General features: G+C 35.1%; 1 protein-coding gene across 2 annotated transcripts in view; it reads right to left on the bottom strand.

The window, feature by feature from the left end:
- Positions 1–16,526, bottom strand: part of TBCK (TBC1 domain containing kinase) — a 128,983-nt gene that overhangs the window by 27,831 nt on the left and 84,626 nt on the right. For both annotated transcript variants that reach the window (XM_072405674.1, XM_072405673.1), the window contains exon 23: positions 11,515–11,690. In XM_072405674.1, coding sequence (XP_072261775.1) covers positions 11,515–11,690 — 176 coding nt within the window. The remainder of the gene's footprint in view (positions 1–11,514; positions 11,691–16,526) is intronic.

Below are 16,526 nucleotides of genomic sequence, written 5' to 3' on the forward strand. Positions count from 1 at the left end.
AAATGGCTGGCAGGCAAGAAGGCAGGCAAGGTAGAGAATTCCAGCTTCAAAAAGGCTGTGAAAGCTGCCTGGCTTTGGACAGACAGGGGCAGAGTAAACTGGGAAAATGTACCAATACATTTCTGAACTTCTATTTATTAATTTGGCAAGGTGGGAGAATAAAGTAATTTGGGGGATATGTATGAAAGCAATTCGATGGTCAATATTTAATTTAGCTCTTTAAGTTACTAAGCAGAAACGGTACTGATTTATGTGATGTCTATGAGGTCATTAGGAAAGGTCAGCAAAGTATAAAATTTTAAATTTATGTCACATTCTAAAACTTGTCTTTTAATCGCCGGGAAATACAATTCTTTACAATAGTTATGAGAATGTGGTTATTATTCTGAATTTTATGACCCATGAAAGCTGTCTGTATTGCCAAATTATTTTAATTAACTTCATTCCATAATTTATTTTTTTGGGGGCAATGTATTAGATTTGTATCATTGTATATATCAGAAAGAATTGTTTCTGCTAATGGTTTTTATGTAATAAATGTATGGTTATGTTACTATTCATATCAAAGATTAATATCTCTCCCTTATCCTTAGTTTTTACAAAATTGACTAGCATGATATTTCTGAATGTGTTTTTAAGGTATAAAATTCTTGCAATATGTTGGAAATTGTTGGTGACTGTTTAACAAAAAGATTAGTATACCTGTGGTAAACAGGAGCCACATTGAATGCACAAGCACCCTTCTTTTTCTAGAGTAGATCTTTATTATATATGTTGGTAAACAAAAAAGCATACAGCCCAGCATAAATATTTTCATTTTGGGTTAAGCTGCTATTCGCTAAGTGCTGGTTTTCCTAATACTAATCTAATCAAGTACCACATACAACTGGGTATATCTTGATCAACACAATAATTAAATACATAATCTTCAGAAGGTTAGGCAATCAGGGGTTGTCTTAAAAGTTACCAGGGATTTCTTTGGAAAGTGATATGGGCAGGAATTTTAAGAAGCCCAAAGTCAGTGCCAAACTGATGATTTTCCCTCTATAAGGTCAGATTTTGGGGATATTACATCTCAATCACAATGGTTTTTAAGGAGGTATACATTTATGGAAGCACTTTTGGGTACTTCATTGGTAAGCATTCATATCAATTTATGGAAAATGGGGAATTTAAATTAGATTTTATCTTATGCTTAATGCTGTAATATTACCTAAACCTTTACAGTAAGGTATAGGAAACACATAGGAAGTTAACAAACACTGGACAAAAAAAACATTTGTTAAGTAATGGTTAGAATTACATTCCTATAACTCCAGCAATGAAATAACAGGAAAATGGTATTCATGCAGTAAATCATCCCAAAAAAACCCCCAAAAAACTAAGACATATGCTGTATATGAGTACTGATGTAATTGCCACCTGTTTGGAGAAACAAACAATACAATAACTATACCACAACCACTTTATGATGACAGACATAGGTGATGGAGATTCTCATGGTTTCACATTACAACTCAAAACATCAATTTTATCCAAATGCACTGACCTGTGACCTGAATATAGAATATGTTCTACAAAAACTCATACCACCCGTATATAATTGCCTGCAGTCTCCACACCTATTTAGTTTCCCAGAGATTTATGACTGGTGTCTGTCACAGATTAAGGCTTGTTAGCACCATGCATAGGTTTTGTATAGCATCTTTTATAACTTTACAAAGCCTGTAAAAACGCGAAAACTGATTACTTAGCTAGGTTTATGTAATGTAACACTGTGTCTATTCATTGTGTATCCATACAATTATAGAATATGTTATAAAAAACAGAAAACTCACAAGCTACAAAATTCATTTTTATAAATAATAAGAAAAAACTACTGGATAAAAAAGAGCATATGTACTTTTTAAAATGCATTATATAATACACACAATGCAATACCAGTATCTGTGATTCTAGCACTGCTTTCCTTTAACGCCATTAAAAGTGTAAAAACGGCTTCAAAAAATTGCTATCATTTGGGCTTCGATTTCTGAAGAGTTATTTTGCATTAAAAGCTCCTTTTTAGCATACTAGTAAATTTCTTCATAATGTACACTGTGGTGTGGAATACATGAATGATTGAAACAGAGCAACAAGGGAGATAATAGATGTTTAAAAAAAACGTACGATGGGTAGAATAATAGAATGGAAATGTAGAAGGAGGGCACTTTGGGTGGTGACTGTGCCATGTTATGAGAATATGCTGTGCATATTCCTTTTTTTTTTTTTCTTTTTTTTAGCAATAGCCCTAAAGGGACCTTTACATTCAGTTCCCTCTTAAATATAAAATCACAATTTAGCAGACAAGCCATGGCAGATGGTGGAAGGGAGATGCAAGATACAGAAAGGAAGATATGGTATATGACATTACTTTCAAATACACAGCACTTTCTAGTGGGTTAAAACAATGTATTGAATATCATTTTCATTGTACCCAGGAAGCAATAGGTGCATATCATCACTGTCAAATAAAAAATCATAGAATGCTTCCCAATAACTAATTTTACTGAACTAATATCCACTAGAAGTCAGAAAACTGAGGATACTGGAAAGGTTAATAGATGTAATGTAGCTCTAGGGTGCTTATGTAGAAAGCTTTGCTACAGGGAACCCAAGAGTCACAGATGCATACAGGTAGATTAGAATGCAAACAAATGTGATAGAACACAGTGTGCTGTCCAATCCTATGCATAATCTTTACATCTTTGTTAGCAGTTGTTCCTAATGGTCCTTTACTTAATGGCCCTCGTTACAATTTTGATAGCTCTACACATCTGCAATTCTGTAAATAAAACATCCAGGTACCAAAGAACTTTTGTGGATGTGTATCACTGTGCTGGTTGGCTTTAGTTTTTTCTATAATCATTAAAGCTTGGAGATATTGCATCATCTGGGAAATACCTGGGGGATTGGGTTCCAGCCACACCTTAAGGTTACACTTTTGTGCTGCTAGAAAACAGGGATGTTCGAATTTGGTCACCAATGACCTTATACTCAAAGCATAAGTGAAGATACCCCCAACAGTACCGTGAAATAGAGCCAATTGGGAAGAAAATGGCCCATTGAATAGGAGAAATCAAAAACATTAGTCCAATACCTAGAAATAATAGTACAATCCCACAATAGATGTTCTAAGGGGGCCAGAGCCAGGTCACATTTAGGGCACACTGTTAAACTAGTTGCTGCATTTTGGGGGTTAAGAGGTAGGTTAAATGCATAGTATGCCCTATGTATTATTTTAAATTGGATTTTCCGCCACTGTTCACTATTGTTTTACAGATACGTGACTAACAAGATTCAAATAATTCAAGAGTCTCCAAATGGGAGGAGTTTAAAAACAAATCCCAACCGCGTACAAAAGGTAGCACAGAGACATTATCAGTAGGGATATCTTTTAACAGAGAATAATTATGAGATATAGAGTGCCTGGATGCAGATTCACCCAATAGTTGTAAAACATGACCTGGAAGTACCAAATTCAGCTGTCTAGCCGGAAATCCAAAAAAGGTGGATTTAACCTGCAAATAAAAAAGAAAATAGTGTACAAGCAAAGCATATCTAAGTCTCAGGATATTGAAAGACATAAGATTATTGAACTCATCCAGGAGATGACCACTGCAATTCTAAGGTGGTAGAGTTCATCTTCAGGCTAAAGGACTTTATATTTTCTGGCAAAGCCCCCAACCTACGGCCTATGGGATGTGAAGCCATTTGTGCCACTCCTGACACTGACAGACAGCAGCCATGCAAAGGTACGACATGTAAAAACCCCATGATTAAATCCATTTTTTTGCAGTAAAACTCATCATTTTAACTGATGGATAACAGACAGTTGTGAAGGGGTCCAATCTTGGTTTGCAGAAGATTTCCATGTGACAAACAGTTCATATTTCTCATCCCCCCTCACAGAACAAAGCTATTTATTCATTATTAAAAACCAGACCCAAACCAAGTTACAGACATATTTGTATTGCTTACCTTGGTAACCATAAGCTTAGGTCTGTATTAACAGTGCTTTGTTATCATTAGGCATGTCTACAGTAAATGCTGGTCCATTGACCAGGACAAAAAGCACTGAAGGCTTCGGGTATTTCCCTAAATGATCACTCTGCTGACTAAAGTCACAGTGAGTGGAAGGTAGTAGGGGTTTCTTTTGCCAGAAAGGTATGATCTGTTTCTTTTAGGGCTTTAAATTTTCCCATTTAAAATGGGAAATGTGACATTCCCTGGTGAGAATTAATCATTGCCATTGAAAAACATGGACCTGGAAGATCCCATGAGAAAATGTTTGAGCGTATGCCTGTGTAAGATGTCTTCTTCATTGTTCTAAGTGCTGGATTGTGGTCATGTTGCTCTCCACACTGTACAGAGCAGCCAGGCTAAAATCAAACCAAAAAAGGATAGGTACTGGCATCGGTCTGTACAAAACAGAAAAGAGGCATACAAATATTTAAATGACTCATGTAAAAAATGTACAGTTATCATTTTTTAAAATTAAATGCAATGAAAAATTACTGACCAGCCTATAGGATGGACATTAACATATACTGCATTCAGCAACATTCAGTAGTCTACATACACATGTCCGATGATTCTTGTCCGATAATTGCCTCAGGGCTGGTATCGGACGAGAATCCGGCGTGTGTACAGTGCTCGTCCTCCGTCATCCATCCTGGCAGATCCAAGGATGACAAACGATCACAATGAAAGTGAAAGGGAGAGCGCAGAGAGGTGCTGCTCGGTTGTTCTCCCCCTCCCATATCCATACAGTAGAACGGTGCTGTATGTACAGCGCTCGTTCTTTTGTTGCTGGAAAGGACTGTGAAAAAAAACCCAGCCTTAGTAACAGGATTGGGAGAGATGAATGTCAATGGAAAAGTGTAATTATTTCAGAATATCAGGGGCCATGATAAAGCTTGGTCATACTTATAGGTTGTGCAGCCTATTACACACTAGACTCAAGTAATTATTGCCAACACTGACTGATATCAAGTAGGTTAATTATCAATACATACTAATTAAATGAATTAATGCTTACATTTCAACACTTGCAAGACAAGAAGATAACACTCACTTTGACTCAAGCTAATTGACACAATTGGGTAAAGTAGGTCAATTTACCGAATCTTGGGGACACGATGATTGAGTGAGTAATGAGCTTAGCACAGATTTACTCAATGATTTGTATAAGTTAAAATCAATCCACAATTATTAACAAACGAGTGAACTGGTATGTGCCAGAGAGTAAAAAGAGTAGGTGGTCCCACATGCCCAGAAAAATAATTATTTAAAGATGTATAAATAACAAAATGTTAAACAAAAAATTTAGATCTGTTATACAAAGTTATAGAAAACACGTAAAATAACAAATCAGATGTTATGTCTTTTTTTGTGATTTTAGGTGATCAAAAAGAGACAAGATTTGTCAATACTAAGGAACCAAGGTAATACTAAATATGTGCCTGTACTCAGAAAGTCTTTAAGAGGCTACTCTAGATTGCATGACACTCCTCAGGCCTATGTTTGCACTAGCAGATGTTTTAGTAAAATTTGGCCAGTTACTGAAGGGACATACTAAATTGCTATATTAGGTATTTTCACTTAAATGTCCAAAGCAGGCAGATCAATCTTGCTCTTTGATAGTGTTCACAGAGGTGTAATTCCAACATGTTTTAAACAATTACAGTGTCTCTTTCATGTTGGTAACTTTTGTTTCTGAAGCAATAAAAAACCCAATGCTTTAATATAAAAAGAAAGTTAATTTGTCTATGTAAGAGACAGTATAACAAGAGTATGAGTTACAAGTTTGACAGCATCAGCAATGAGAAAAAGATCAATGGACACAAGGGATTTGTGGTGGAATACCTATTTAAACCAAAACAACTGCAAATGAGGGTTCAAATCCAAAGCTGAACATTTTACAATAGGTCTAACAAAGCCCATAGCCTCAGTCCAACAAAGATATAAAAATTGTTGTACAATAATGGTTTCCTTTATCCTGACGGAGATTTGCTAAGAAGAATAGTTTAGACATAACAAGATAAAATTATTTTACCTTTATAAAGCAGTTTTGTATAATAAAGATTGGTCACTTCTGCTTTCACCTTGTGTAGGGTACTTGGTCTTGTATCTACCCCCCGTATGTCACTGCAAGCAACCTATGGTAAAAAGACCTGCTGGCTTTCACCCAAAGCTCTGCTCTCCACACAAGCATGTTCAGGGCAATTAAAGTGATATCTCTGCTTGCAGAGGCCAATTTTTTATAACTTTCTTAACTTTAAGTTCAATTTTATATAAACCAACGTTTAAAAAATAGGAGAGCTTTGAAAATTGGCAACAATATTGCATTAACATGACTATATAAGTAGGATTGTGGAAACTAAGGTTAAAGGGGGGGGGGTTTCTTTCAAATAATAAAGTACTTTTCCCCCTTGAGCCAGGTTCTCCCCTTTCACTTCATTTAGTGAAAACTGGCAATTAGCTCACAGAAAAAGGAGCTGGGAACAAATGAAGTTTCTGTGTGTTGCTGAGCCTGCTCAAACCCTATATTTTTCTAATGATCCATGGCAAAATAGGACAATCTGTGGCAACAAGACTAGGCTGAGTCAGAATAATTAACCTGGGAAAATGAGTAGGAAAAAGAGAGTTCAATAGGGACACCACATTAAAACTTTACGTATTCAATTAGGTTCAGAAGATGAAGGGTGTGCAATTACGATAAGCACTGCTTAATTACAGAACAATTAAAATGATGGCATGGACTACAACTTCAAAAAACTACTGTGTGTTTAACATGGTTACATCTCTTCCTTATAAGGATTTAGGTGGTCTGGTTTCATTCTGCATAAACACTTAGCTAAAAGGGCAAGCTTAGAAATATAATTCTGTCTTCTTTGTGCTGCTACTTACATCTTAGATGACATCAAACATAAACACGGCCCGAACGAGGAAATTATTTTAGACACTGTAAAAACTGCATTCCTTTTAAAGGGCACCAACCCTCCTGGCTGCTTTAAGAAAAACTGTTTTGGCAACTGAGGCAGGTTGTATTTCTGCTATAAATCTATTCAAATCAGTAAATTATTTTAACAAAAGACATAAGACTAATACAAAATTATATGTATGTATACTGTATAATATGTTCACAGTTTACAATCTACATACGGTACACTTATCACATGACTGTGTATGCTGCTTAGGATGGCTAAACTACAGATTTCCTTTAGGGATTTGTAGCAAAAAGTTGATGCTATACCAACAGCAACCAGACTATAGTAATTGCAATGTAAACTTATCTATAATGATCTTCTATTGTTTATGGCAGTTCTTTGCTTGTGTTAAAGTCCAATGTGTATAGTTCTGTTTTTCTTAGGAACTGAATATTTCAAATATACTATAAACACCCCAAAGTTTGGAACCATTCAATCAATCTCTTTTTAATATATTAAATATTAGTTTAAAAGATACAGAATATTTTTCATGCCATTCGTTGACAGATTTCAGTGAGATAGAGGATTCACAAGCTTCCTAATGCCAATGAATACCCCAATGCTGATGGGTTCAAAATGACTCTATAGCAGTATCAGTTCTTATAAAAATGCAAAATCAACTGCAGAGAAAATTATAATAAATAGAAAATGCTATCCCATTTCCCAGATTGCTTAGGAAAATGAAATATCATGTGAAGCTGTCTGATAAGTTGGGGAGGGACACATGCAAGACGCCCGACATCCTACAGTAGCCCACTACAGCTTTAGGCAATGACCGTATGCGGATATATAGCTACTTACACAGACAAGACTAATCTGGCTGCAAGAATATGAGAACACTGTTTCGTCTTGAAAAGCAAAATTAAATTCACGCTTAATGAAATACAACATACATTATTCCTTCATTAGGAAAACCCAAGACACATAAAAAAAATTCCCTAGGCGCATTGGATATGCAGGAATATTATTACTAGCTCTTACCTCCTCAAAAAGGAAATAAATGCCTATTAAATGCACATTAAAAACTGCTGCCAGAGCATTATATGAAAAAGCTTCTGCACTGATAGCCTACACATTTATGGTATTTCTATTTCTATGGGGATAGATACTATTTGAAAGTATATTTACTATATATGAGAACAGATAAATCTAAACACATATGCACAGATTTGTTTGCTATTTGCCCAAACTGACGGCAGTACCCTTTGAGTAAGGCATAAAATTAAAATAAAATTTCCAGATAAAAATTCTCATCCGTAGCAATTGTTCATTGCCGGTAAACACGCCAGGTAAATGGGTGGATTATCAGAATCAGCCCCCTCCCTGACAAACAAATGTCAAAATTACAGCTTGAACCCTGCATCCCTAACATTTTCTCTAATATAAATATGGTAAATGTTACTGAAATGTACTTTCTAAAGCCTGTCCTGTGTAGGTTACTCTTTTGCCATATTGTCATGTTCACACACCTATGGGAGGGACAGCAGGGAACCTGCAGTGAGATAATTTGTGAATGCCTCTTCTGCATCACATGATAAGTTTAAGATCACTATTGACAAGACCAGCCTATGAACAGCTATGCCTGGGAACAACTGAAGTATTAGCAGGTAGGTTATGTTCTTGATCTGTGTGTCCTGTGTGAAATTTTATGACACCAGAATAGTGGCAATGTGTTTTGGTGCAGTTTTAAAAAAGCACCTAGTCCCACAATCTTCTGTGGATTGTGGTCAGCTCCTGAGCTACCCCATCTTCTACAGAACACTCTGCTGGAGTGCCTGTGGAAAGTAATTAAAAATACAATACAAAAAAAAAAATGTTTCTGCATTGTTTACATGTGGGTGGGGATGAAACATGATGAACAGCATTGCAGTAGTGATGTACGAATAGATGATAGAAGCCAGCAAATATATGACTGAAAACTGCTCCCCACAGATCCAGTCCCCCTAATGAATTTAAGTAAATTTCCTCCCAAAATAAAATGATAATTATTGCTGCTACCACTAATAATTTAAAGCACTTCTAAAGCAAGTGATGTACTTACTATGCTGACACCTGCCCTGCTATCTGTTTATGAGTTGAGGCTGTGTACACACGAGCAATATTTGTCGTTGGAAAGACTTTTCAATGACAAAAGGTCACAATTCTTTCCAATGACAAAAGACTGCAAGATGCATGAACAAGTGCTGTATATACAGCACCATTTTGCTCAATGGAGAGTGGAGGGAGAGAACTTCATGGATTTGCCAGGATGGATCCATGAAGGACAAGCGCTGTACGCACGCCAGATTCTTGTCCGATATCAGCCCTGAGGCAACCATCGGACGAGAATCATCTGATGTGTGTACATAGTTTTTGACATACTTTATGTTAAGATCAATGACACATATTGTCACTGGTTACACTGTCAGCTGATACAGAGAGAGTTAGCTCAGAGGAATGGGGGGAGGGGGTGTCATGAAAATATTGCATATTTCTCTGCCTATAAGCAATAGCTGTATAGGCAGAGAAAGATATTATGAATACCAAAAAGGCAAGCAAATCTAGTAGTGTGTCTTGGCTGGACACTTACATTTATATTACATGACATCACTTGCAGAAATGGTTTACCCCGAATCACATTCACTCCATGGGAATCCAATGACACAGTTAGCTATCATGAATTAAAAAACGATGCTCCCCGTCCATGGAGAATCATGGCTCCATTAATTCTATTATCGCTGCTGTCTCATTTCAATAAATCTTACTTTCCGAGCAACACTGCGGGAACAGCAATAAGCCCACTGAATAGCTGAACGCATGGAAAAAGCCAAGAATACATTACACATAATCCATAAATGATAGCTCCATTATTATTTATGGATAAAATGAAGCTGAACCCCATCCTGAGATTCGAAGATGAGGAAGGTTCGAAAGGCATAGTGTATGGAATTAGGAAGTGAATACATGTACAAAGTCTAATTTTTTCAGAAAAAATTGCCAAAGGATTTTTATCACTTACATGGTAATTTTTTAAAATGTATATTAAGAATATATTGTCAAACTATTGTCCTGAGAACACTTTTTAAATTAAAAATTTACAAATTTTCTTATTGCTTGAGCAGTAAAACTTTTTGCTTGAGCACTAAAAAATATCAGTATGCTTTAAAATTATGTAAATTTATTAAAGTATTAAAAGAGATGTGCAAATTTTTAGGAAAGTACACCGATTCTTTGTAGCCCCCATTTCAGGCTACAATAAAGCAGCTCTCCCTAACTCTAACCAATGCGTACATACCTTGCATTTGTGCCTATGACCTTCACTGTTTGTTTGCCTCCTACTTGCCTTTACTCACCTGCAGCCTACAAGCCTCATTGCAAGTACGTAGGAAGAAAGGGCTAGGCTGGCTAAGTGGAGGGGTTTGTGAGTGAGGCAAAAAATTTCTGCTTTAAAATGCTGTTATCCTTTAGGAACAGTAAAAATGAAAACTTTTAAATGTAATACCTGATATACAGTTATTTTAATCTGAGGTTTGGCCCTTCCTGCTTAAATTCTGGAATATGAGAGTTTTTCAGTGATGTTCGTACTGGTAAAAGGTACAGCGATAATGGGCAGGACAGAACTATAAGGCAGAGATTTATGCCTAAAGCCTAACTGTAGATAAATCTTTCTACTTTTTAATTGAATGGGTCATTCAGCAAAGCCGTTTAGTATTTTGTGTTTAAAATCAGGTAAAATATTTTTTTTCTTTGTGATCAGCATGCATTTTCAAGGCAGGTTCAATTTAAATAAATAAGGTAGGGTTATCATCAAATATGTGATTAGAGGGTTTGACCTTAGCTCTATTTTAGGGTAATGTCTGCAAGGACTCTACTAGATATAAATACAGTACTGGGAAATTGGATGTAATGTTAATGTTGTAAATCTCATGTGACAGAAGATTGCACAATTACTATTCAGATAAAAAAAAGAGGGTTGACACTAATTTATTTAGCTCAGAAGTCTATTTTAAAACAGTCCTTACCAAATTACCTATAGTGACAGCAAACAGTAGCATAAATAATGCTTAATATTAATAATCATCATGAGACAAATTCCATATACCTAACAGAGCATGTGTGTAATCACTTTGAGAAGCCTCCCCCACTGAAAGTTTAATAAACCTTTGCTTTGTTAGTTGGCAGGTACATTTGCTCAGGAAGCATAGTCAGCCTTTGATGTTCCAAAAATGAAATAAAACTAGTCCCCTAACTAGAAGGCAGGAGTATGTTTGGGAAAGGTTGGCACAAGATTAAAAGAAAAATTATCTATTAAAGGAATGTAGATCCCAAAGCACTTTCCATATTAAAAGCTATGTTAACAATAGCATATTTTAAATGTATTAATCAATCAGGTGACTGGTGTTAAGATTGTCCATCATTGAAGGTGGTTTTAAGTAGTTTCCTCTTAGAGAGTTCTCTAATCAACCCCACAATAAAAGAAGTGGTAATTACTACCCAGACATACCAAGTCAGTTTTGGTGGAGTCCTGGTAGTCCACAGTGAAGCCACTTGCGGGTTTGTTCATACCATTGCAGTCACCGGCTGTCTTTGGCGACTGTGCATGCTGCCTGTAAGTAGCACTCTTTGGTGTCCAACAGAAGAGGTTAATTGACTCTCTGACACAACGCTCAATGTCAATTTCTGTAAGCATAAAAAGTAATGCGTTAATAAACAACTATATTTGAAAAGTTTTTCATTAACAATAATGTCAACATAGTATTTTCGATGCTATTGGGAACCAACGCAATAACGTTTTTTTAATATACTTGTTTTAACTTATATGTTCTAAATGTGTATATTTTATGTATATATGTATGTAACGTACACACATGTATGTAAAATATCTTATTAAAAGAATTCAAATAGAAATAAATTTGTCACCATATTTTAAACTTCACAATCAAATAAATAATTAGCTTTCATGGCAGTTTATGTCAAGTTTTAAAGTTACAATGGCGAAATCATAAAGATGTGCTATAAAACATACAACGGCATATAATCCGACATTCCACAAACACACACAATTCCGCACAAAATTTTTTTTGGATTCCATTTAAAAATTTTAAATTCTGAAAAAAAGTTGTATAAATCTTGCGTAAAACACAAACAGTCCCCAATGAATCTACATATTTAATTAATGCATATATGTTTATATTTTATTGATTATATCCTAAAAGATGTATAAGTCCGATGGTTGTCTCAATATTAAAAGGAAGTGTTCGGTTGTTATATACCCTTAGAGGAGAATAAAAAAGCAATCAAGGACTGTCAATCCTCGTCAAGAAGTGTGTCATAAATATTCTATAGTTCTCATTTCCCAGCTCCCAATTATTAGAAAAATCTCACTGGGACATTGCCAGACTCATTATATGAGACATTAGTATAGTATAGAAAATAATCCAGTGAAGTATGGTTCATACCAATCAATACGATTGCTTAACAAAAACTATAAAATGTTAGCCAAACTCCTATGCAAACAATATAATAATGCCATTAATGGGAACTAGATTTATGCCAGGTAAGTGATAAAAACTTCATACAAAATGTAATAAATAGGTAAAACTTTTAGGTCTGAACATTCACTTTAGTTATCTAGCTATGTGCAGATAAAATTAAAGTTAATTAAAATTAAATTTGAATTTGATGATTATATGACTGTATAATAAAAATGGAAAATTTCCACAATTTATTGTGTGAACATTCTCAACTTTATTTATTAAATCAGCCTAAATATCAAGACAACATTTACCATTGAAACATGACTATTCACATGAGTTTGTAGAAAATGTTGCTTTTTTGACTCTTCTGTCAAATGCATATACAGTAAAGAGGAAGAATTCTTTCCTCATTTATATTTTTTCTCTGACATCAATTATCTATTTAGATTTGGGTTTTTTGATAGTCAGATTTTTGCAGGAGTTTGGTTTTTTTTAACTAAAACTGTAAACTATTGAACTCTGCAGTAAATTACGTTTTTTATCAGATAATCACCTATGCCTATATATTTTTTAACCAACTAACTATACGCAAAATTAACAAAGGGTACTTTTTTGGCATATTGTAAAAGGTCGATTTGTAGTTGTGCTTATTATTACTTGTCACAGCCAGGAGTGTTAAGGTATTCAAAATACAACACACAAAGGAATAATTTCTTGGATAATTAAACACCATCACATCACAGTTAAATTAGCCAATGTTTTGGCAGGCAGCAGGTATCGTGGAAACAAAATATACAAAACATTTGGAAGAAAGATATATATACACGCACAAAGAATAGTTCTGCCTACGAAACGTGGGGAGCTGTAGCAAAGAAATCGAATACAAAGAGTGATTACCAATAATGGCTAGACAGGAGGGGGGGGGGGGCAAGGGGGCTCAGTAGGGTTTCCTAGCCACGAAGTTTTAAACTCATCCTCACGATTACATAATTCCTTTCCTAAAGTGTCCCTTTCACCTTTCCCCAAGGGGAACAAGCATACATTTATTTTATTATTTTATGCAATTGATTTGACTGTAAACACTTGAATGAAATTAAATGCTGTAACATGATCAATTATCTGAAAAACAGGCGCTAAGGGAGTGATTTTTGAGGCTGGCGATGTAATTTGTTTCACAACCCAGGTACCACTATCTAAACTGCATGATAGACTGGGATGTAGCAATGCTGGTGGGTGGGATTGAGCCAAAAAAAAGTCTAGGCTTTGTCAGAGACTACAGAGAGAGACTCTAGGCCGGGAATAGGCAGAGAAGAGCACAGACATGTGGAAATAGGAATTTAATAGAACCTTCCATTATTTCAGTTATTATTATATCAGATATGATGCTATTGTCTACAGGAATATAACATTATGCTAAAGATACTTAACTTGAATTAGCTATAACTTAAACTTGTAAATCCATGCAGGTACCCCGAATAGCAGCACATATTTTTATATAACATCCATTCCCATGTTAATGAATCAATACATTTTTTACTGTTGTATTCTGAAACATTAAGGGCCTATGACAATAGGTTTTTGTTCCCTTCAAGTTTTTGCATTCTTATACAAGTCTATGGAAATGTAAATCCACCGGAAGCAGGTCAAATGTAGGTAATATGGAGGTTGACTGCAGGTCTAATGCACCTGTCAATATATTCTGAATGCTCTCAGAAAGGTCTCAGACTGATGTGATCGACATAAGCCCAAAGTCCATTAACATATATATTTAATTTGATTTGTATGTAGGATTTAACTATTTTTAAGGCATAAAAGTCCCAAAAGGGAACAGAAATGTTTAGCTGTTAGTATTGCAGCATGGCACCCCTTATCTACTATGGGCTTTATTTTAGTTTTGAACAGATATCATATGCATGCTTTACACTGAACCTGTGATAATGTAATCAACCCTTCTTCCCAATCTATATCCACATGGGATTCAATAATAATTTTTACACTATTGGTAAGGAATAACTCAGTAAACAGCTTTGTTTCCTTAATGGTCAGACTTTTTACCTGAAAATACCATTACAAAATGCTATTAGATGGCGCAATGTTTCCAGGTAAGGTGTATAACAAACTCTTTTTCTCTGAGATATTATTAAGTTTGTTAGATACTTACTTGAAGACACATCTCCATCTACTGGTATACAAAAATAATAAACACATGATTTGGAGCAAGTGACCCATCTCATCCAACTCAAAAGTAAAAAATCATTTAATGTGTAAAAAGGGAAAAAATAAACAAACTGAGCCCATGTGGGTTTTATTTTCTTTACCCCACATTACTCACATTCATTGTATAGGGATTTCTGTGGACTGCTGTTTTTAATGCTAGCAGTGATGATTGAATTTTGTGCTATAGGATAATACTAAAGGCAAAAAAGTTTTCCAATATTTTCCGGAAAAAATAAGTACCTCTTCATACTTGGATTGGTTTATATTTGAGTATATACAGTAATCCAAAGATGTATAATTTATGGAGCTGTGTTTACAAGGAATTTTATCATGATTTTGACTTTTCTTAGCCCCTCGTATCTCAAGCCCCCCTTTTAATGAAAAGTCTACTGATCAAATTAAAGGAACCAAAAGACTGGTAGGTGGTGTGCTGAACTTTTACAGACAAGTCAATATTAATAAATACCTTTACTTTTTTTTATAACATGTATAGTTGAATTTCCAAGATATATATATATATATATATATATATATATATATATATATATGCTTTACATGATTGTAGCCATAATAGTGTACCTACAACAACATAGTTGAGTACAGTCAGGATGCTAAGAGTTACATTTGAAGGACATGGTGCAAAAAGTACAAGCAACATATATATATATAAATATATATATATTTATTGATAAAAAAAAAACAAGCAAAGAGTTAGGAGTCTGGAAATGTACAGAAATGGCTTCATAATGAAACTGTGAATATTGAAATTCTGGTAACATTTATTGCTACAAAGGGAGAAAGTTTTTTTGGAAAAGGATGTGCTTGCATACACACCCTGGGAAGATTTATTATTGCAGCTGAAGCTTGTTCCTTTAATATGTCCCTAAGTCACCTTTTGCCATCCATAAATCAGTTATTGTCTGTGGTCAGGGTAGTAAAGGGCTGACAGTGAGAATAAATGACCTGTTTCAGAGCATTTCCCAAGCTAGCCTCACAATCATTTAATAATTTGCGTCATCCGATCACAAAGCATGCACGACAAAGATCACCGTGGTAACCACCTGGAATGCTGTCAGACAAAGCCTAAAACCGTTTTTCCGTTTCCTTGCCACTGCAGTAGCTTTTTTCTTTCTTTTACCCAAGTTATATTCATGAATTTATAATAGGTGATCTCAACTAGAGTCAGGTATTAATTTTATTTACTTTTTACATTTTCTGACACTGCCAAAAGTGTCTTTATGGTACTGTAAATATATTACACAAAAAGGTATTCATGGACTTAGCTAATTATACATAATAATACATATTGTTTATTCACTTACTTAAATAAATGACCCATTGTACTCACAGCAAACAGATAGTCTGCCAACAAGGTACACAATAAATACTTTTCAGCAGTACAAGAACTAAAGTAAAAATGTTAATGCTGAGCTCAGGGATAAGTAAATATTATCTAATTACAGAAAGAATGTGTACTCTCACTTATGTATTTCTTCCAGATCTATGAAGTAATTCAGCGTGAAATCTGGCTCTCCATACAGCAACCACCTGTGATAAAGACTGGTCACTGCTGCCCTTCCTATGTCTAGAATAACTAGTCTTGCATCTGACCCCCCCCTCTCCTGTGGTTGTATGAAGGCAATCTGTAGTGGAAGGACCTGCTGGGACGCTTCGCTCTGCCTATCTGCGGGACAGTGATGATGTCATATAAGGTAATACAAGGACTTGCAAATGCATTTGGTACCAAAAAAGATGTATATTCTTTGTGACTATTGAAGAATATATTGAATGGAAATGCTTGGCTTTCAACTTTTAGGTATAT

The sequence above is a fragment of the Pyxicephalus adspersus genome, chromosome 3 (genome assembly GCF_032062135.1).
Source record: "Pyxicephalus adspersus chromosome 3, UCB_Pads_2.0, whole genome shotgun sequence".
Lineage (NCBI taxonomy): Eukaryota > Metazoa > Chordata > Amphibia > Anura > Pyxicephalidae > Pyxicephalus > Pyxicephalus adspersus.